General features: G+C 45.2%; 1 protein-coding gene across 3 annotated transcripts; it reads right to left on the bottom strand.

The window, feature by feature from the left end:
- Positions 1 to 2,145: 2,145 nt before the first annotated feature.
- spon2a (spondin 2a, extracellular matrix protein) lies at positions 2,146 to 21,548 on the bottom strand. Of its 3 annotated transcripts, none has more exons than XM_066649346.1 (6): positions 21,504 to 21,548; positions 16,029 to 16,257; positions 11,936 to 12,156; positions 6,364 to 6,555; positions 6,007 to 6,181; positions 2,146 to 4,793 (listed from the first exon to the last, which is right to left on the bottom strand). In XM_066649346.1, the coding sequence occupies exons 2-6, from the start codon at positions 16,255 to 16,257 to the stop codon at positions 4,606 to 4,608; spliced, it is 1,005 nt and encodes a 334-aa protein (XP_066505443.1). In that variant the 5' UTR covers positions 21,504 to 21,548; the 3' UTR covers positions 2,146 to 4,605. The 3 variants fall into 3 exon arrangements, with proteins under 3 accessions (XP_066505443.1, XP_066505441.1, XP_066505440.1); XM_066649344.1 differs by lacking the exon at positions 21,504 to 21,548 and adding an exon at positions 17,596 to 17,742; XM_066649343.1 differs by lacking the exon at positions 21,504 to 21,548 and adding an exon at positions 16,446 to 16,762.
- Positions 21,549 to 22,226: the final 678 nt, after the last annotated feature.

Raw genomic sequence — 22,226 nt, 5'->3', positions numbered from 1 at the left:
TCACCCCCAAGCTTTTTTAACGAGGTTAAAACTGATGTCGGTGCAGGGAAACAGTAAAAGTGCAGACTCCAGGCCCAGGACTGCACACCAGTCTAGCAAGGCTACACAGGGCTGGAATTGGGAGCTCATTCAAGCCAAAGCTTCTCTTTAGTTTAGAGCAGCGTTTCTTAAAGTGTGGGGCGTGGAGGTATTGCAGGTGGGGCGCAAAGAATCTGGAGAAATTAGCATTTCTTTATTAATGAGCCTGTCTTTATTAATACCTTTCTGTTTTGCCTTTAAAGTGATTTGGCAGGGAGTCTGAGAAGGGTCTTCTTTCAGCCTTCGTTAAGGCGCCTGTTCAAATATAAAGCTGCTCCAATCATCAGCTTCACAGTCAGAGTCTGGTTTATAAAGTTAGTGTTGACCAGCTCTGGGCTGAGGTCAGTAACGAGAGCACAAAAGATAACAGACGGATACAGTTATGAAAGAGACTTGTATGTAACTGTTAGGGAAACAGGAGGATCTCAGTGTTAGTGAATGTTAATATTAGCTGTGTTCAGGTTGTTAACATGCAGCAAGTTAACGTTAGTCTCTGGTCGTGTCCCAAACTGCACACTGCTGCACAGAATAGTGTCAATATAAATATACCACCCTTATCAGTGCTCTCTGTGGTGTAGTATGTACAGTTCCATAGTGTGTTGTTTGGGACACAGCCTCACTCTCTACAGTTAATGTTAATCAAATGCTGTTCCACATCATCATAAATGCAGTATGTTACTTTCTCATCTACATAGGAATTAGCTTATAGCTAATATTTTGAGTATGGCGTGGGCTTTGACTCAATAAATATGCCCCTCACCCCCCACCATATCAAACTCACTCCTACCTGCCATTGCTAATTTTTGCACAGATTGAAAAGTGAGAAACTGAAGCACAGTTTGAACTATAAAACTTTCTGTATTTTTGAACATTGACAATAATGTTGTATCTGGTGTTATAACATTAAGCTACTGATTTACAGAGAAGTTGATGTTACTTGAATAAATTACAGAATCTGTAAACTTTCGTGTGTATTTTATGACCATTTTTGGGGCGATATGATACAGGAGGGGCACGGAAATTCCCCTTCGTCTGAGATGGGGAGTGACAGAAAAAGTGGAAACCACTGGTTTAGAGACAGAATGCTTGGTTTTATAGTGAAAGGGTAGATGTGTGACCCCATGGAGAGATCCTGGAGAGGTTTAGGCTGATCTTCTCCCAGGGCAGCTGCTGAGTGAGCATCTGTGAGGGGCTTTGGGACACGCTTCATGTTACCTGTAATTATGTTAAACCGTGGGTAGTTAGCTGACTCCATACACCTCTGTGTGTGTGTGTCTGTGTGTGTGTTTGAAAGAGTGGTGAAAACCTGTTGAGACAGTAAAAGGAAGAAGTAGACTTCACCATGAAACTACTGTTGATTGCCTCAGTTCATAGCAAACTGTCATCTAGTGTTTAAGACCCCCATATGATGTAAACATGATATTTTTATCTTCCTGCCAACAATATTTTAAATTGGTATGTGAAACAATGTTAAACCAGTGCCAAAGTTTAATTTTCACTCCCAACAGCTCGCGTTGTTCATGTCTTTGTGATGTCACAACATAACACACATTTATATATACCCACCTATTAAGTGGTTTAGCTCCTGTAAACACACAAACAAGACATTAAATAACAATTAAAATATATTAATAATAATAAGGGCCGGCACAATGGTGCAGCAGGTAGTGTCTCTGTCACAGCTCCAGGGTCCTGGAGGTTGTGGGTTCGAGTAACACTCTGGGTGACTGTCTGTTCTCCCTGTGTCTGTGTGGGTTTACTCCGACGCTCCAAAAACGCATAGGTTTAGCTGGTTTTCTAAGTGAATCATATGCATATTTATTGTTATCTTTTCACTCAGTGTGTTAAATTATGCAAATAAATGTAAGAAATTAGACAGAAGTGGTCACTTTAGATGTTAGTTTACATTCAAACCATGTTATTGGACAAAGAGCGTGAAACTGATTGTGTATCCAACATTTTAAATAACAATAAACGTCTTTAATTAAAGGAAAACAAACCCCACATTTATTAAAAGGGACAAAATACAACTTATATACAAACTCTGTAAAGACACCAAATGAGGGAACGACAGGATTAATGTGGTCAAGCTGAAATTAGACATAGTTCAGAGCATCAGTTCAATAAAACAACACTTCTCTTTTTCCAAATGTAAGGCTTCCACAGGAGGGCGCTGCTGCTCAGTTCTGTTCTGGATAGATCAGAGTGTGGGTCCCAGCATAAAACACATTTGATTCAGTGCTTTTTAAAAGGAATTGAACAATAAATGCCCACATGGCTTACATTTGTCCTGTGAGGAGTGTGTGCTGAAAAATAAAGCACATGTCCTTTAAAGTAACACTACGTATGATAGGATTTTTGCTCCTGGGCTCCCCCTAGAGTAGGATGTAATTAATTTTTACAGCACTGTCCTGAATTCACGAAGTAGCAGTTGTTTCCTACCCTCCTCCAAAAGTTACATAGTGTAGTGTCTGTAGTACTGTGCCCAGAGCAGCAATAACTTAAGCTCTATTCTAGCTATTACAGCCCAGTGGAGCATCACTATGATTCAAAAGCTGCAAAAATAATACCTAGTGTTGCTTTAAGGAAATGTATCAGTTTTCCTCTCAATCCAGACACAGACGAACAGCGAAGACCTGTTCGGGGTCTGCTTCTTTAGCAAGCGAATTAATATTGCTAACGTCAACAGTCATTCAAATCTTTTTCTACCTAAAAACACCCAGCTCTTCCTTATATGTCACCCAAATTCGTGGATATTGTTTAGGGCAAAGTGTGATTTTACTGTCTGTTATAAACATGAACCAAACCTCACAGTGTAACGATCAGTCAGACACTGTAGACAATGAGGGTTGCACAACAAGTTTGCTATATTTAAGTAGTTTATCAATGCAGTTTCAAATCAAATGACAGCACAGGGGTGGCACAGTGGTGCAGCAGGTAGTGTCTCTGTCACAGCTCCAGGGACCTGAAGGTTGTGGGTTCGAGTCCAGCTCCGGGTGACTGTCTGTGAGGAGTGTGGTGTGTTCTCCCTGTGTCTGCGTGGGTTTTCTCCGGGTGACAGTCTGTGAGGAATGTGGTGTGTTCTCTCTGTGTCTGCGTGGGTTTCTTCTGGGTGACTGTCTGTGAGGAGTGTGGTGTGTTCTGCATGGGTTTCCTCCAGGTGACTGTCTGTGAGGAGTGTGGTGTGTTCTCCCTGTGTCTGTGTGGGTTTACTCTGGGTGCTCCGGTTTCCTCCCACGCTCCAAAAACACACGTTGGTAGGTGGATTGGAGACTCAAAAGTGTCTGTAGGTTTGAGTGAATGTGTGATTGTGTGTCGCCCTGTGAAGGACTGGCGCCCCTTCCAGGGTGTGTTCCTGCCTTGCACCCAGTGATTCCGGGTAGACTCTGGACCCTCCGCTGCCCTGAACTGGATAAGGGTTACAGATAAAACAGACTGTAGAATTGGATTAACATCTTCTTAAGTATTTCCAGACTGAAGTTTGATTTGCACGTACAGCTTTCTTTGCTGCCTGCCTTGCTACAGCCTGTGTAACTTTGCCTAAAGAGAACATCTATGATTGTGGGGAAACACAGCTCTAAGCTCAGCATCTTTTAAGGTGGAACGTTGTGTTTGAGGGGAAAATAACAAGAGTCGTTTGTATGTGTCTGAGGTGTACAATGTCTGTAAGTGTTTATTCACTGTTTGAATTCCCACAGAAACTCATGTGTAACTCGAGTTGTTTAGTTTGTAGCACTGTCACTAATGCAGTTACCCGTCTCTCGAGACATTTCCACCTTAAGTGATCAGAAACAGCAAGAATAAGTCAGTGTTACCCCCATATGGAGCAGGAATAGAGCAACATCCTCATCTCGGTTGGTGCTTTTCAGCGTTTGGAGTCTCTCTGTTGTCTAAAAACCTCCAGATGGCGTTTCTCTGCAGTGAGCAGAGAGAGAGAAAGCCTATCATATTTTTTATCCATTTAAAGACACTGGGGCTTCATAAACACATTTCCAGAGCAAACCGAGTGCAGAGCAGCACATGGAGAGGAGACATCTGAACTTTATAAAAAGTGCTTTTTGATTACAATCATGAACTACATCTTTAAGGGCTGGACATGGCTCGAGGGCTGATAGGTGATTTGTTGCAGCAAAGTTGTGTGTGATTACTGACTTCTAGTATCTGTTAATTCCAGTGCTAAACTAAAAAAGCAACAATGGGCCCCAAAACCTGTCGGCACTGATCAGCTCCATCTGGAGTGGAGTGGAAACCACTCCTATTGTACGTGTGGCTGTGAAATTTGATGCATGACTATTAGGTGATACGTTGTGATGACTGTAAATGCAGTATCTATGATCAGAGTCTCTGTACGAACAGAAATTGAACCACTCTGTTCCCGGCCCGAGCGTGGAGGCACTGTTCATGGTGACCTCTGTGATTCTGGATTTCCAACATCAGCGATGGCAGGAGTGTGAAAGCGGCTCCGGTTCTGGACTGATCAGAGTGTCCATGCCAGCGCTGAGATGAACATCATTGTGGTGCCAGGCGTCACTGCAGTGCCAGGCAGTTGTGCGGCGTGCACTCGGCCTGTTCCTCCAGCTCAGGGCAGGGGATGCCGCTGTTGGCCGGTTTCAGAAGGATGTAGCGGGTTCTGTGGCGAAGACCTCCACGGGAACACGGACCAGTACACAAACCCCAGGATGACCACAGGGAAACTTCACAGTCCAGCGGTGTCTCTGTGAGGACACAGACAGAGGCTTTAATAAGGAGGAGCAGTTCACATGTTGTTAAGAGGAAATGGTAACATCTAACAGTGTCAGCTTTATATATTTATCTATTTCTTTATGTCTTTGAACTGATGTGGTTTAAAGGGAACATCTTCTCCTCTTCTCCACAGTGGAACACAGTTCTGTTTCTCAATGAAACCTCCGTGACCTTCTTTGGTCCAAACCCCACGAACCCCACAGCAGTGTTCTCCCCCTGTGTAAACAGCCCTGTTCAGAACGCCCGCTTTCATCACCTGTTCCTTTAAATGATAATGAGCCGCTCGCTGTTCACCGCGACCCCGAGCACACAGCAGTGAGGAACGAAGAGCAGATGCTCTTGTTTTTAGCCGTTTTCACTCGGTTCTCTTTCTTCTTCATTCTCGTTTTCTCCATTTTTACTCAGTGCTCTTATTTCTCCCCGCTCGTTGTGTCTGTTCTGCTGAGTTTAACCTGGTCTTTGCGCTCTCACATAAACACAGGTCCAGTGCTGTGATTGGACAGACTCAGACGAGGGGGCGGGGCCATTCTATAGTCTTTGCACTTGACGTCAGAAGCGGAGCAGAATCAGAGCGGCTCGTTTTATCCTGTGTTTTCAGATAAAAAAAATCTGACGGGTCTTGTTTCACAGTGTGTGGGTTGGCGGGCTTCAGATGGACAGATTAATGTGAACATGCACTGAACACAGGATTACCGATTTTATAGATCACCCTGCTGCTCTGGCGTCATGTGCTGAAGTCAAATGTAAGGTATTGTTTTGTTTTCTTATTTTAAGCGAAAAAAGACAAACTCTGTTTGTTCTAACATCAATGCACAAACAGAAACAATGCTTGTTTTAAACTAAGCCCAAATGTTTGCTGCTGACGGACCTCAGAAGTGGACTGGGAAAAGGTCCAGTGTTTTAAAGCCTGTGAACATGAGGCGACCCACGGAGAGTGTGCCACACACCGCAGTGTTTTACTAAAAGAGAAACAGGGCTTTGACAAAGGGAACATTAACATCTGCGTGTCAGTGACGCTCTTCTGTTTAAAGACCATCAGAAATAAATATTCGCAGAGCATTGAGCCAAGGAACAGTTCTCAGTTAACCCCTGAGTTATGTTCTGGATAGTCCTCACTTTCCTGCTTATGCTTTTCAGCGTCATTAAACAGACTCCGGCTCTTCTCTAACGTGTTTACGTGTTCACCTGAGAACTGCTGGGGTTTGGTGTGATGTGGCAAGATGTGATTGGACACATGGTTGTGTTGACGGACGGATGAGCGAGGCTGTCTCTTCAGCCACGCCGTGGCCAGAGGGGGCAGCTGTGGGAGCCGGGGGTAATAGAAGGAGTTGACCGGGTGGTTGGGATTCTGAGAGGTAATCTGTGTTTTAAAAGAGAAGGAAACACAAGAATAGTTTTAAAGGCAACATCGTTCAACAGGAATCAGAATGCCAAATTAAAAGTCCTGTGTTGTCATTGTGCTATATACGATCAGAGTGAATCCGAATGAATTTCAACCAGTTATTATTTTAATTATTTAATTTCAGGCTCCTGGGGTCTCACCACGGTAATGTTCTCACGGGGCATCGTGGGGAAGTTTGGTGAAGAGAAGGTGAAGCCACTGTCCGTCCCAGCGTCAAACGGGTGCAGGTCAAACGTCACTTCTGGTTTCCACTGCCCTCCTTCACATAGGTTCAGGCTGTTGACGCCCACAAACCAATCAGGACTCGGAATTACTTTCACCATAAAAGACAGCTGTGGGGGCAGGAGAGAGAGAGAGAACACATAACCATCAGACCCTGGAGCTGTGTGACAGTGACATCCCTGTTGCACCCCCCTGCCGCCCTAGACACTGTTGTGGTTTAAATGAAGAAATTAAGCTGCAGTCTGTTTGCGATTCAAGGTTCATATGATACTGAACGCCACATGTGCATATACTTTAAGCCACATGTGCGTATACTTTACGTCCCGCCCACTCATGCTTAAGCTATAAGGAGTGTTTCAACCTGAGCTATTTTTAAAATGATGCCCAACGGAGACGGTCCGAAAAGAACCCAGCTTTTCTACTTGATGTAGGTTTTTAAAAAACACTTGATTAATTCTGACGGACCAAGACAAGGTTCAACATGCTATAGAGCATCTTTCAAACAACAGACCACAAGAGCACATCCTGTAGCTCATAGCTAGAAAGAGCCTGCAAACATCTTCACAGACTGGTAAACAGCCTCACCCCTGCAGTGAGCTCTCTGTCCTGAACGTGTCAATGTGGCGCTGGAGTAATTGTCTTCATAAGTCACATGTGAAGGTTTTTTTGTGTGTGTGTGTGTTGTAGCTATGTCCAACATTTTCCATTTTCCAGAGTATGTCATGCTCAAATTTTGTGGGGTGTTTTTCCTTTAAACGGTGATTAATGTTTCCTGTTGGGCAATGACCTCATGCAGGAAGAGCCCCTAGGTCAGACACACACACACACACATAGTCCTGAGGGACAGGCCTATTTCAAGATTAAGAGCAAAACTTGATCTGCAGCCAAAGCTCCTCAGTGGACGGTGGTCTTTTTTTTGTTCTCTCCTGAATAGAGTGCAACCAAATGGACAGTGCTCGGAGTTCAGATGCATTGCGGCTTACTACTGGCATCACTTCTGAAAGGCTGAAATCACCACGTAGTTGAGGAATGAGGTAACCGAGGTTACTCTGAGGCCACCATCAGAAACAAAGACCTTGATTCAGGTTACTGTTTTGTACACAGCGCTCTGCAGAAGTCAAAGACCCTTTATTTATGTCATTCTCAAAACAAAGCCATTCTTTTTATGTTTGCTCATGTGCACCTGCACAACCAAGGAGACACACGGTACAAAAAGATGTGACTCACTTAACTGAACTTTAAAAAGGAATTCAAAGATGACACATTTTCTGCTGTGTTAGCGCACTGATTTATGGTTCTGAACTGTGCACCAACCCAAAAACTGTGAAATAAAACAAAATTCTGCTCTGCTTCTGATGTCAAGTGCAGAGACTTAGATGGAATTTAGAATGGCCCCGCCCCCTCGTCTGAGTCTGCCCAATCACAGCGCTGGGCACATGTTTATATGGGAGCGCAAATACGAGGTTAAATGCAGAAAAACAGACACAACGAGGGCGGCGAAATAAGAGCACTGTAAAAGCAGAGAAAATGAGAACAGAGCGAAAACAGCTAAAAACCAGAACTTCTGCTCCTCGCTCCTCACTGCTGTGCGCTCGGGGTCGGGGTGAACAGCGAGCGGCTCATTATCATTTAAAGGAACAGGTGCTGAAAGCGGGCGTTCTGAACACGGCTGTTTACACGGGGAGAACACTGCTGTGGGGCTCGTGTTCACAGTCATTTTCTCATGTTCTTTAAAAAGTAAGTGTGCTATTGAAATTATTTCTTTATGACAGTGCCGTAGAACAAACGTTCTTTGGTTTACTGAAGAACTCTTAATGGAGGGTCCTTACAATTCAAATGTGGTTCGTGATGCCACTGAGTTTGAAACTGATCTTTACTGCAGAGGTGTTTACTGACGCATAGCAGCAGAGCAGGGCTTCACCTCTCAGCGCCCTTTACGAAACAAAAAAAAACAACCAATAAATGGTACCAAAAAAAAAAAAAAGTCTAATCCAGGCCAGACTTGCTTTCTTCTTCTCTCTCGTCCCTTTCTCATCCCTCGCTCCTCTCCACCACCTCCTCCTGTCCAAGTGCTGCGGCTTTTCCAGGAATCCACCCTGCTATATCAATTTCACTGGCGCAGGCAAGTGTGGCTACATCTCTCTCTCTCTCTCTCTCTCTCTCTCTCTCTCTCTCTCTCTCTCTCTCTCTCTCTCTCTCTCGTATGGTCTGGTCAGCAGTTGAGTTGTACATATGAATACATGTGTGTATGTGTGTTTGTGTGTGTGTATATACACTTTGAAGTCCAGAATGTAGTCTATATTTTGCTCTGCATACTTTATTACTCCACTTTCCCCCTGTTCTTCAGCACTCAGGACCCCCACAGAGCAGGTGTGATGTGGTGGTGGATCATTCTCAGTGCTGCAGTGACACTGATGTGGTGGTGGTGTGTTAGTGTGTGACAAAGGGTTTAAAAACTCCAGCAGCACTGCTGTGTCTAATCCACTCGCACCAGCACAACACACACTAACACACCACCACCACGTCAGTGTCACTGCATCACTGAGAATGATCCACCACCACATCACACCTGCTCTCTGGGGGTCCTGAGCATGCTCATGTGTGGTTTCAGATTGACCATTACACTGTGTCAGGGAACATTCTGCTCTGCTCAGGTCAGGAGCTGCCTGGTTCCCATTAAACACATAATAGCCTCAAAAAAGTGCCTCATAAATATTTATGAGCCTGAATCTGCAGCCTGCGATGTTCTCCAAACTAAATCCATCAATTGATATTCAAATCCTCACCCTGTGAATATGTGGTCGTCTCGGTGAAACCCAGTCCGGCCCCAAGCCCCGAGACTGAGCCCCGTCCCAGAAACACACTTCCACTCGGACGCGGCGAGGCCGTGCGAGCAGGTAAAGTGAGAAGGTGATAAAAGTTGATTGCGGTGTGTGTGTAATTTAACAGCGAGTTCTGTTCTTCATGCTCATACCGCAGCAAGTCAGCTCCATGACGTCCTCCGTGACCTGGATTTACGAAGGACATACCAAATAAAACAGAGTGCCCAATAATGCAGAAAAATGGGTCATGAATATCAAATATACAGTTTGGTGTATGTGTACAGTGCTGAATTAGAGTGAATTACACTCTTTAAATATAGTCTTGCATTAAAAATGAATAATGAATAAATTGTAATTAATATTTTGGTATTTTATTTTGCTCCTGGGCTCCCCCTACAGCTGTAGAGTGTAATTCACTCTTACAGCATTGTCCTGAAATCGAGGGGGAAATGGGGAAGGAAGGATAGGTGATTTTCTACCCTCTTCCAAAAGATACATAGTGCATTTTCTGAAGTGCTGAGCCCTGCGCATAAACGACAAAGGCTCTAATCTCACTATTACAGCTCAGTGGAGCATCACTTTCTGGCTGTAATTTTAAGGTAAATATACTACCTACTGTTGCTTAAAATATAAAATTCCAAATGTCTTTATACGGGGTGTATAAATTTGCAGAGACAACCAGTCGAGATGCTTTTGTTTAGAGCTGAATCTATGAAAGATGGCACAGTGGAGCAGCAGGTAGTGTCTCTGTCAGAGCTCCAGGGTCCTGGAAGTTGTGGGTTCGAGTCCCACTCCCGGTGACTGTCTGTGAGGAGTGTAGTTGTCTCATTTTCAGCTCTATGGCGAGGCTAGCAACACTAGCCTTTAAGACCTCACTTTAAACACAGAAGAAAAAACATGCCCTAGCTGATCAACAGCGTCCGGGGTCAGATTTATATTTGAACTGCTCCTTTAATAACTTTGTTAAATAAGTAAAGGGTGTTGTCTCAGTGTGTAGTACACAGAAAGTGAGAGTGAGAAACACTAGAGGACAGAGAGAGAGAAAGAGAGAGAGAGAGAGAGAGAGAGAGAGCGAGAGAGAGAGAGAGAGAGAGGTGTGTGACAGGTGTGGCAGGCCAGATAAACACAGACATATCACGTTCCTCACACTCCAGTGCCCTCACATGCCTCTGTATTATCTCTGCAACAGACACAAGAGCAGCAACTGGCCCTGATCATAACCTCAGCCCGGCCTCACTGCCCCACGGCTAAAAACAGCCTCAAAAACCCAGCAGCCGTTCGGCACGCCACTGACCGGCAGCTAGGACCAGGTGTGCATTTCCGAGAAGACGAACAAGCCATTTCTTTCTGTTCTGCAGTTGTGTGGGAATGAAAACAGATCTGCACGGGCAACAAAGATATGTAGGTCACTTTACCACACGTGCTCACTGTAGCTGCTACCCCCACAGTTCTCCCTCCAATAAACACCTCGAGTCACTGGAAAGCAGTGGCTGAGGAAAGAGAAACAGAAAAGAGGGGTAGCGAAGGATCTGGGCGAAGGAGTCTGTCTTCTGCTCCAGAGTGTGCTATGACCACAGTCCACTAATGGTGCTTTTCAACTGCAGCGTCCCTACTCGACTCTACTTAGCTCTTCCACTCCTCCACCAGGTAAATCAGGTCCTGGTTCTAGAAGCGGGTTCATGTTTAGTGGCTGTTCTATCGTGGTTCAGAGCGAGCAGAGTAGGGACTAAACCGTGGTGTGTAAACCTTGCAGAGTGCTGATTGTCCAGAGAGAGTCATCACTCTACGACATGCAACACAGACGTCCAGCACCAACTCTCCATCTGTAAAATCTCCAGATGCAGCAGAGATCACATTTGTTTTTATCCGACTCACGACGGCAGCTCGTAAAATTATGCCTTTGTCTTTTGAAGAGGTTCAAACGCTCCTTGGATCGGTGGCCGACGAAAGAATCCAGCCAGAGATGGACGCTGCAACATGGAAGGAAAGAAGAAACTCTACTGATCTGTCTGAACTGATGACGGAGCTGTGTTCAGTCCCAAACAACAACAACACGCCAATACACCATGAGTAAACACCGCTTAAGGTTACCGCCGCCGTTGTTGTGGTTTCTAAAGCCTACTGTTCCCCTTAGAGACGGGGTAAGAGACGACACCCGATACATTTCATTGGGGAGCTGTGGAAGTGGAAAACCAACCAGGGACCATGGTTCCTGCCTTGAGCTCAATGATTCTAAAACTGTCCATAGGTGAGTGTGAGAGTGACTGGGTGTGTGTGTGTGTGACTGGGTGAGGGTGAGATGTTCAGTCCATGTGTTCCTGCTCTGCACCCAATGAATTCAGGTAGGCTCTAGACGCACTGTCACGCTGACTATGACAAATGAATGAATGAATTAACAAATGAACAACTGAATGCTGTATATTTGTGGGGATAGTGACCATAATCTGAATCTCAGAGTCACACTAAACACTGCAGAGCTGAGGACCTTCAGCTGAGAGTAAGCTTATCAAATGAAATCCAGCTGTGGACATTGACCAGCCAGATGTTATCATCCCTACTGGGACTGTAACTAATTACAGATGTGGACTTTCTGTGCCCAGTGTGAGTGCTCTCTGTTAATGAGACACCGCCCTGGTCCCTGGCTCTCCCTCTGTTCTCTTGGACGTACCAGTGGGTTCCTGGGGTTCAGGACCAGTTCTGTGGAGCTGTGTCCGACGCCGGAGGGAATCCCAGCCGTGCGGTACATGGCCCCGACCGCCCTCCTCTTCCTCCCATCCTTGGCGTCCTTCACCAGCTCCAGGGTCACGCCCAGCTCCGCGAAGTGCTGAACACCAGGACTCGCCAGTGCCCCCTCCTGCCACAGCCGGTACTGATCAGTGTGAGTGACCGCTGTGGAGAAGAGAGGAAGGGGAAAGCTGATTAAAGATGGTAAGATATCAGGAAACATTTAGGTCTTGCACTGGATAATGAGTCTTGGGGAATTACAGTGAATCCCATTTCACTGCCCCTATGCCTCCTTGTTGCCCAGGGGGCATTCTCATATCATGCAAAACTCACTCTTTGCATGCTTTTGTATTTCCACTTGGATCTCTACTGCTCCTATAAACACTCCAAGCGTGAAAAAACCATCCATCTGATCTTTATTCCATGAGTCAATTGAAAAAGTTGTGTCAGGAATCATATGCTTCTACTAGCCGTTTGGATGGCTCCCTTACTGTGACATCACACTAGGGAAATTTGCATAGATCCACCTTCATGAAGGTGTTTGTGCAGGCGGAGCCGGACCGTCCTATATGCTCACTACACATGTTACTTATATCCGGCAAATTAACGAAGGCCCCCCTCGTCTCAAGTTAGGGAGAGTTTGTGTATAATGAGAAGATGAAGAGAAACTATAGAAACTAGTGAGGTAAATCCGCGACTGTTTCTCTCCATGTCAGATTGTTAATAAATAATAGTCTATGTACATAGCTGCAGGAATATATTTAGAGGTGGTGTGGCACTGCGCAGCTGCTCTCCACTACCTTAAAAGCCTCACAGTGCCACAGGGTCATGAACCAAACTTTGAAGCTGAAACATATACTGATGTTTTTATACTGTCTCACACTTAAACTTCCCCAAACACAACAATGCAGTCTAAACGTTGCTTACTATTTCATACCACCTTAAGAAATGATGTAGCTATTTCCAAGTGCTAAATTGAGTTTCTAAATTTTTTAACATTTTTTCTCAATTGAGTTGATAACACCGGCGTATTTCAAGTTATCGTTAAATGCTCAAGGTCAGACATATAGAGTTGGATAGTGTCTCTGTTTTCTGTCATTTTCAAATGTGGTAAACTCTTAGCACATGGGCTGGGTGGGGTGTGGCCAGCAACAGCTTATTTCATAAAAGTGACAGAGCCCTTAAACAGCTCGTTCTGAAAGAGACTGGAAGTGGTGAGAACAGAGCTGGTAATTTCTCTATGTGAGAGTGACTTTGTATAAAGAACTTAATGAATAGGATTTGTAGCCCATAGACCTATTCTAACTGGTTTAAAAAGAGGTATAATATGTCCCTTTTAAGGTTTGTTTTCCCGTTGCTCTCTGGTTCATTAAAAATGTGAAAATAAAGTGTTTCAAAAAATCCAGACCAATAAACTGAAGTGTATAAAATTCAGATCGCAAAAATACAAATCTAGGCCAGAGTTCAGTCGTCTGGGTCAGTGCTGTGGCCTCTGGCATCAGGCAATAAACTATTTCTGTTCCTGAGTAGCTGAATTCTGCTGATGTTGCAAATGTGAATGTTTACAGGATCCATGGCCTGAAGCTTTCCTTGACATTTCCGCTAAAACCAAGGAGTGCTAGCAGTAACACTCATAAACATAATTTAACAACAGACCTGAGAGAAAACACAGAGCTGCTGTAGAAACCTTCCTTCTCAGCGACGGCCGAGACCAGACGTGATCAGAGAACACAAAAACAATCTCAGCATCTAAACCCTCGCCTCCATCTGTGATCCACATCAGCATCACCTCACTGCGCCGAACATAGTTCCCAAGGCATGGACAATTAAGTTTTATTTTTAAAATCAGTGAAAAGCACACTCTCTCCCTCGAGAGGTGTCCAGGAATCAGGAGGATGGACGCGATGTTCTCTGTTCAGTACACAATGAAACTGGACAGACAAAGCCAGACATGAGAAATTACCCTTTGTTATAAGTTAGAGGAAGAAAAATAAAAAGAGTATAGTCGTCTGCACCAAACAAAATTATGGCAAAAAGTTATTATTTATTTGCCAAGTTTAGACACTGGAAGAACTGAAAGTCAACCAGGGGGCATAAGACCTTTTGTGATAATGCCCCACTATGAGAGAGAGAGAGAGAGAGAGAGAGTCTCAGATATGTCTCCTCAGTCTGAAAACAGTGTCTCTCTGGTTTGGCCTGAGCAAGAACTGTCAGAGCCAAGAGTCAAAAACTCAGGCCTCAAGTTCACCACAGACCACAGTAATCTCCCCTTCCACCTCTCTCCCTCTCCATCTGTCTATGTCTCTCTCTCCAGCAGCACTTCAGTACAGCGACCAGCACCAAATCCTAAATCAGCTCTAGTTGTACAGCACAAATTGTCTCATCTCATCTCAAAACATTTCATCTCCATCTCATTTCATTATCTTAAGCTCATCTCATCTCATTATCTCATTAAATCTCATATCATCTCACTTCATTTAATTTCATCTCAACATATCTCATCTCTATCTCATTTCCTCATCACATCTATCTCAACCCATTTCGTCTCATTATCTCATCTCATTGCATCTTGTCTCATTATCTCATGTCACCATCTCCTCTCCTCTCTGATTTGGTTTGTTCAGACTGAGGACTGTATAATGCATTAATGAGTACAGGGGTGTTTCATAGTCTTGGGTGACGTTCAGAGGAAAGGTTTCAGCCTTCTCTTCTCTGCAGAGTGATTTCTGAATCCTTCTCCTTCATTCCTCACAGACAAGTGAGGGAGGTGTGCGCTGATGCTCTGCAACATGCCTGCAGACCATTGGGACTGATGTAATACATGGGGTTAAAGGTGTCTGTCTCTCTCTTTCTCTCTCTCTCTCTCTCTCTCTCTCTCTCTCTCTCTCTCTCTCCTCAAATACAGAAACTTGTGTAGTTATATGGTACTCCTCATCATCTGGTAACAGTTACTCTCTCTCTCTGTCTCTCTCTCTCTCACCTCCTCTGCCTCTGCTTTCCTCATTAGGCTCTCTCACTGCCATATGGAGTGTGTGTGTGTGTGTGTGTGTGTGGTGGGTTAAGACACCAGCTGCGAGTCTTCAGTGTCTCGACACGTCAGAAGGCCACCCCCCATAGAGTACAGCTTTGTGATCATGGAGTGGTCACCACTGGTCAACCACGTCCTGTGCATTGGCACAGCTCTCACTCAGCACTGCAGTGTCTACAGATGGTGACCTAGAATACCAACCTCCAAACCACAATATTGGTGCTTTTCAACTGCAGCGTCCCTACTCGACTCTACTTAGCTCTTCCACTCCTCCACCAGGTAAATCAGGTCCTGGTTCTAGAAGCGGGTTCTTGTTTAGTGGCTGTTCTCTCGTGGTTCAGAGCGAGCTGAGTAGGGACTAAAGCGTGGCGTGTAAACCTTGCAGAGCGCTGACTGTCCAGAGAGAGTCATCACTCTACGACACGCCACGCAACGCAGACGTCCAGCACCAACTCTCCATCTGTAAAATCTCCAGCTGCAGCAGAGATCACGATTGTTTTTATCCGACTCACGACGGCAGCTCGTAAAATTACGCCGTGGTCTTTTGAATATGTTCCTTGGATCGGTGGCCGACGAAAGAATCCAGCGAGAGCTGGATGCTGCAACAAGGAAGGAACAAACTCTACTGATCTGTCTGAACTGATGACGGAGCTGTGTTCTGTCCCAAACAACAACAACAACACGCCAATACACCATGAATAAACACTGCTTAACGTTACCGCCACCATTGTTGTGGTTTCCAAAGTCCACTGTTCCCCTTAGAGGCGGGGTTTGAGACGACACCCGATACATTTCAGGGGGGAGCTGTGGGAATGGAAAACCAACCAGGGACTAAACCTTTTACACTATATGAGTGCAAATGTGTATTTTTACATATTATTAACTTCTGCTATTAGATAAGAAGGTTTATCGCTCACCTGTAAAGTTGCAGTGTGAAAATATGAGGTTTTATTTTGACACTGATGGTATTTAGGCTGGTAGCCAGCAGGGGGCGTGTTCTTTGTCTTACCTACGAGTTTGGACCACTGAGCTGGGGGCCGGAATAAAGGGTACTGTTTCGGGAAGGTCTGCGGGCTCCAGTTTCCAGTGAAGACAAGGATGTAGGAGGCGGGACCTCTGGCAGTACACAACGTCCCATTGGTCAGTCTCACCGGCGAGGCACAGGAGAAAGTGAGCTTTAGGAGCAGGACGAGCAAGTGCTGCAGCCAACCAGGGATGAGGATCTCTGATGACATCATCTGTGGCACAAAAGACATTGAAGAGGATTGAAATTCAGTTTAGCTGATGAAGATGAGTGTGTGAGTGTGTGAGTGACTGGGTGAGTGTGTGATGCCCTGTGATGGAGCCCCTCCTATTATAATGAACATGCCAAGGTTTAAATTGAGTTGCCAAAGTTCTGTTTCTTAATGAAATGTCTGTGACCTACTTTAGTCCAAACCCCACGAGCCCCAGAGCAGTGTTCTCCCCCTGTGTAAACAGCCCTGTTCAGAACGCCCGCTTTCAGCATCTGTTCCTTTAAATGATAATGAGCCGCTCGCTGCTCACGCTGACCCAGAGCGCACAGCAGTGAGGAGCGAGGAGCAGAAGCTCTGGTTTTTAGCCGTTTTCACTTGGTTCTCTTTCTTCTCCGTTCTGGTTTTCTCCATTTTTACTCAGTGCTCTTATATCTCCGCGCTCGTTGTGTCTGTTTTGCTGCGTTTAAACTCGTCTTTGCACTCTCACATTAACGCGGGTCCAGCGCTGTGATTGGACAGACTCAGATGAGGGGGCGGGGCTACACTTAAGTCTCTGCACTTGAAGTCAGAAGTGGAGCAGAATTAGAACGGCTCATTTTTTTCTAACGCACAGCACACAGAAAACTGACTGGGGTCTTGTTTCACAATGTGTGGGTTCGTAGACTCCAGATCCCTCATGTGGAATCTTTTTCATTTTAAGCCTCCTTCAAGTTCCCACTGTATGTGAAGCTGTGTACACGGAGTGTGAGGGAGCTGAAGGGAATGAAACACCCCCCTCCTCTCTTTGCTGTAACGCTGGACGATATAATGAGCGTTTGCTCGGGAGGATGTTGCAGAACCTCACGCCAAGTGTGTGATTCCCAGACAAGCCTCTCAAATCCCTCCAGATTAAAGGCAGCAGGGAGCTGCCCCGGGACAGTGCTTATTTTTGCTTTGTGTTAAGCTTAAGTTTAAAAATCGGACAGCTTCATCTATGTCTCTGTGTCCCTTCTTGTCCTCTCGAGCCCTAGAGGAGCAGAAATACAGCGACGAATTCTCGATATTCTATCCGCCATGAGATTTCAGCATGAACCCAGACACTTTCAGCGATTGTTGATGCCAGGTCACAGAGTTCGTCTTTGCGGAGTCAAAGGGCGGATAATTTCCTAATGACTAAGCTCGTTTATAAAGAGTAAGTCACGGGCCAGTCTTAAAATAAAGAGTAGAAGGCTGGACTGTGACGGAGTTTGATGACGGATCAAAGGATCAACATAAATCAGAGCCCTCTGTCAAACTCAGACGACTCTCTCCACGTTTACCCTCCCCCTGGTTTACCGCCTGCCAGAATTAAAATAGCAGTACGTCAATAAAGCCAGGCCGGCGGTGCTATTTCCATCCCATGTCGGAGCGTCTGAGTGTGGGTTTGTGCTGCTCTGTGGTCAGCTGCGGGTGGCACGACTGAAGGCTTTATCCTGGACCGCAGGGACCCGCCTGTCCGAGCGACTCAGGACTAACGTCCCAAAGGGCATCAGTTCACCAGCACGGACGCAGACTTCTATTCGTACACGTTTACTGTGCGCAGACAGTGATCTAGTGACCGCTTCCAGACACAGACTCTTCTCAGATGGGTAGGCACTACATTTCCCATAATACCCTACCGTTTTTACAAAAGCTTTATCGCATAATGCATTCAGTCAGAGCCAGCTCAGTTTCTGCACGGAGTAATAGACATTCACATCCATTTTAAAGAAGATTAGCCCCAGAGCAGACGACGTAATGATGGCTCATAACTAAGGCTATATGCCTTAGTTATGCTTCACTTTGAACTGTATAAGTGTATAATCTACCAGAAATATACACCACTAAAGCAGTCTGACACTCCCTGCCCTCAGAAAATAATGGTAAGAGCAGGTAACACCATCCCACAAACTTTCTAGAAAATATCAGGTTAAATTAGAGACTGCAGAATGAAAACTGATTACACAAATCTCTCTCATTTTCAGGAAGCAGTGTGGATGCAGGTTCATACTGTTTTTCCATCTTTATTTGTTCAAGAAAGTGCAGCTAAATGAAACGACTGGAATTATTAACAATGTCTTTAGTATTTAACAAGATGTTTACTTAGGGTGACCAGACGTCCTCTTTTACCCGGATATGTCCTCTTTTTTAGACTTAAAAAATGTCCGGGCGGAATTTCACAAACGTCCGGGATTTTGTTTTTCTAGAGCGTACATAGAATTTCGAGAAGCGTTTCATTCACAAACTAGTCCCGCCCTCCCCTACGCCGTTTGGTTCGCTTGAGTGAGAAGGGGGCGTGGTGAAGTAGCCTAGAATCTTCTGATTGGACGGTCTGACTGTAGAGCTACCGTTATTGGTCGATAGCCTTCTCTGTAAACATTTAATTGGTCAGTCTGCACGTCAGTAGCCCTTGTTTACGTCAGGCAAAGCTCATGTACCTACCATCATCTCTAGCAGCTATGCCGAAACGTAAATGTAAATTCTCGGATGAATGAAAAAAGAAATTCCCATGTTTTCCCATGTGTTGCAAATAAAGGTGTAAAGGACCTAAAAGCTTATTTAGGGGTACATAGTGAGTCCAGAGCCTCAGCTGTCATTCCATGCTTCACTAAAGATGTTAAATGCATTGATTGGGACTGTGCTGCTTCCAGTTGGGTTTAGGAACATTTTGCGACACAGAGAAGAGCAGAGGAACATCCCCGTCACCAGGAGAAACGCAGAACATTAACGTTTAGGACCATACTGAGTCACTGAAGGTGACCTAACGTCTGTCTCACTGCCCTGGCTCTAGACTGGTTAGATCTGGCTGTCCTCATTTTTAAAGGAGATTTAATCACATGTAAACTGTCCCCGTCATACTCGGGTTGATGCTCTCAGCCAACAGTAAAGATCAAACAATCTGAACTAGATCTAGTTCAGTGAAGATACTCTTCTTTTGTTGAACCATGGATTCACAGCGGGGGGCAGTGTTGGACGAGAATACGCTGCAAGGCTGTGGTCACACGGAGCTGGACGTGGCTCAGTGGAATCCACTAAAAGAAATCTACGTTTGTCAGTGTTTTTTTTTTTTTTTAATGTTTTTAATCGGACAGCGACGAAATAAGACTCTGTAAAGATCATGTGCAGTTACAATTAACACCCTGTGCTCTCCAGCAGGGGCGGAGCCATAATTTAATCTTTGGCCACGCCCTGGACGCCCACCACCACTTTTTTGCAGAACCATTTCTTTAGGGACGCAATTTAACAGCACACCTCAAACAAGCACTTCTCCAAAGAAAGAGATAGTGGCGCTGTACTCAATGCCTGTGCCAGTAAATCAGTAAGTGATCAAGAAACACTACTAGATCCACAGAGACTTCACATAGAAAAAATAAGGTATCATTTTCTGAGCCACCCCTGTGTGAGTAACGGTCTCAGTCTGGTCTCCGCTATGAAAACTGTTTGGCTCCACCACTGCTCTCCAGTGGGGGCACAGTCGTGCTCTGGCACAGTAGGAGGCCCAGTGTGTGTGCACCCTCAGACCCATTTGTCCATAACATCTTTCAGGTCTGTGTGTCTCCAGCAGAAATATTGTCATTTTAATCAGTTTCTCTTCTCACTTTTTTTCTTCCTGAGAGGACAAAGCTGGACCTAAGACAGAAGGGTGGAAGCAGCAGCGTGGTGCACAGACGTAAAGGACAGAAAAGGCTGAGTCTTCTGTATTATTTTCTGATAAATATTTCTTGTTTTTTAATGCTTTACCCGAGTCTGAATAATGAGCATCTTTCATTCAGAAACCCGCCAGCACCCGCTGCTGCCTGCATTGATCTGTGGGGCTTTTTGTCCGAGTGTGTTGCCACTTTGGGTTCTTGAAAAGCTGTACAGAAGTGTATTATTATTGTTATTGTTGTTGTTATGATGATGATTATTATTTAATGGATGATTTGAGTGGAAATGAAATCAGCCGGAGGTTTTTTTTTTTATGGTCCTTTAACCATCTGCAGATTTGCAGATGTTTGGGAACTTGCCAAACCCAGGCTCTCCTCAGACATTTCCTGATTAAAGGTGCAGTAAGAAGGGTTTTCCATGGAGTCTGAAGAATTTACTAAGAAATGGATGTTAGGTAACAGCAGCAGGTATGGAGCGCTGCATGATGCTGTGGACCCAAGGCTTGAATCGTGCCTCTCTTTGCTCCAGAGGACACCTACAGTTTCACTGCATATGTCTTCATAGGCAGAGATTCAGATTCAGGGTTGTCAGTGGAATTCCACCCAATATTTTGTTTTTTATTTCTTCCTACAGAAATCATAAATACAGTCACTGAGAATGGTTCAGGGTGGTGGTCGTAGAAACCAAATGGCAGAAGGGTTTACTGCCCCTGAGATCTCATCAGTGAGAGGTCTAAAACATTATTATAAACTCCCTACATCTGTGAAGAGGAAGAGTGTGAGGCAAAAAAAGTGCCTGAGACCAACTTATGGAGACGTATGCTTCCATTCACCCCAACTTTAAAAAAAAACAGTCCGCAAATTTCTCTACAATCAGAAGGTTTCACTTTTTACAGAAACACTCTCCTTCGCCATGTTCACATCAGAGCGACTGGATTACACACAGAAATGGATATAAAAATGGGTGGCATTCCCCTTTAGACACTGCTGCTGGCTTTGTCTGTTACAGACCCACTGACCTAAAGCAAACCGACCATCATCTGCCCTCAGACACAGCTCCCTGCCACAGCACGAAACAGACACAATAAAAAACCAAGAGGGGAGGAACAGAGCCAGAGAAAAGAGCTTGCGGCTTCTCTGCACTCAGAGAGAGAGAGAGAGATTACAGAGCTACATGCAGCATCAAGAACTATGACACGCAGAAAGAGGTCAAAAAAAGAGGCTGCCACCTCAAACTCGTGCAAAGAGCAGACGCACTGATAGCAGGTTCCCGACAGAGGAGGAGGAATTAATGAAAAAGAGAAGAGAAGAAAAAAGAAAGAGAGAGAGAGAGGAAGGAAAAAATTGAGTAAGCGGTCAGTGTGAGAGCAGCATATGTTAAATCATTCAGGAAGAGGGCATTGCTCTTCAAAGAGACAAGAGAATATGAGAGAGAGAGAGAGAGAGAGAGAGAGAGAGAGAGAGAGAGAGAGAGAGAGAGAAGAAAAGCACAGAAGCAAGCCAGTTCACATTTACCACATTGGACAGTGTGACAGAATCATACACAAGGAATATAAAGCCGAGAGAGAGAGAGAGAATGTACTCAGAGAGGCATGTGTCTCTTACCTGGTCAGTGTGAGGGTACAGCAGGTCAGTGTGAGGTGTACAGCACAAAGCTCTTTCTGCTCTGTCTCTGTCTTTTCTATCTCTATCTCACCCTCCCCTCCTCTCTCTCTCATCCCTCCCCTCCTCTCGCCTCCTCCCCCCACCCCCTTCTCCTTGTATGGAGGCACAGAGCACACACACTCCCTCCCATACACATCCCTCTCTCTTTACCATTCTTTTTAAACTCGTTCACCTCGGCAGGAAAATCCAGGTTTAACAACACAGAGCAGCTTCAGAGCTGGAGTTGTGACCGGGTTCTCACTGAGCGCCCTTCATTTATCCATCTCAAATCAACCCCCGGCAAGGCCTCGAATGACGGCGCTGACTCAGGGCGAGGCCGGCTGCTTCAACTCTCATCAGGGGTATGGTGGACCGGGTGTGGGCCAAGTCCGGCCCAAGTCAATGGTGGAGAGGAGAAGCCTGAAGACTTTATTAAAAAGGTGTGTGGAACATCAGCTTCATCTCGATGTGTGCTTTGTGAACCGACGCTGACGTCATGAGCTCTTAGCAATGGATGAGAGCAATAGAAGAAGACGGAAGACAACAACAAAACCCAGCAAAGCCTCGGCCATGAGCCGCACCATGGTGTGCTTTATTTGTGGAGGAAATTTGTGCCAAAGCGCACCCACAGGTACATTTCTGGCTGCCACTGCTTTCCTGGGTTTGGAGTCTCAGCAACTCCTC

The sequence above is a fragment of the Hoplias malabaricus genome, chromosome 17, assembly GCF_029633855.1.
Source record: "Hoplias malabaricus isolate fHopMal1 chromosome 17, fHopMal1.hap1, whole genome shotgun sequence".
NCBI lineage: Eukaryota > Metazoa > Chordata > Actinopteri > Characiformes > Erythrinidae > Hoplias > Hoplias malabaricus.
This window is presented reverse-complemented; position numbering and strand designations above follow the sequence as displayed.

What these genes read in the sequence shown, in the direction of transcription:
- spon2a (XM_066649343.1), bottom strand. Translation starts at nt 16,526, where the DNA reads ATGCTGAAAGCGGGCGTTCTGAACAGGGCTGTTTACACAGGGGGAGAA. An exon ending in TGAACCCCAGGAACCCACTG is followed by an intron (nt 6,556 to 11,935) that starts GTACGTCCAAGA and finishes CTGCCCCCACAG; the next exon opens with CTGTCTTTTATGGTGAAAGT. An exon ending in CCCGTGAGAACATTACCGTG is followed by an intron (nt 6,182 to 6,363) that starts GTGAGACCCCAG and finishes TTTAAAACACAG; the next exon opens with ATTACCTCTCAGAATCCCAA.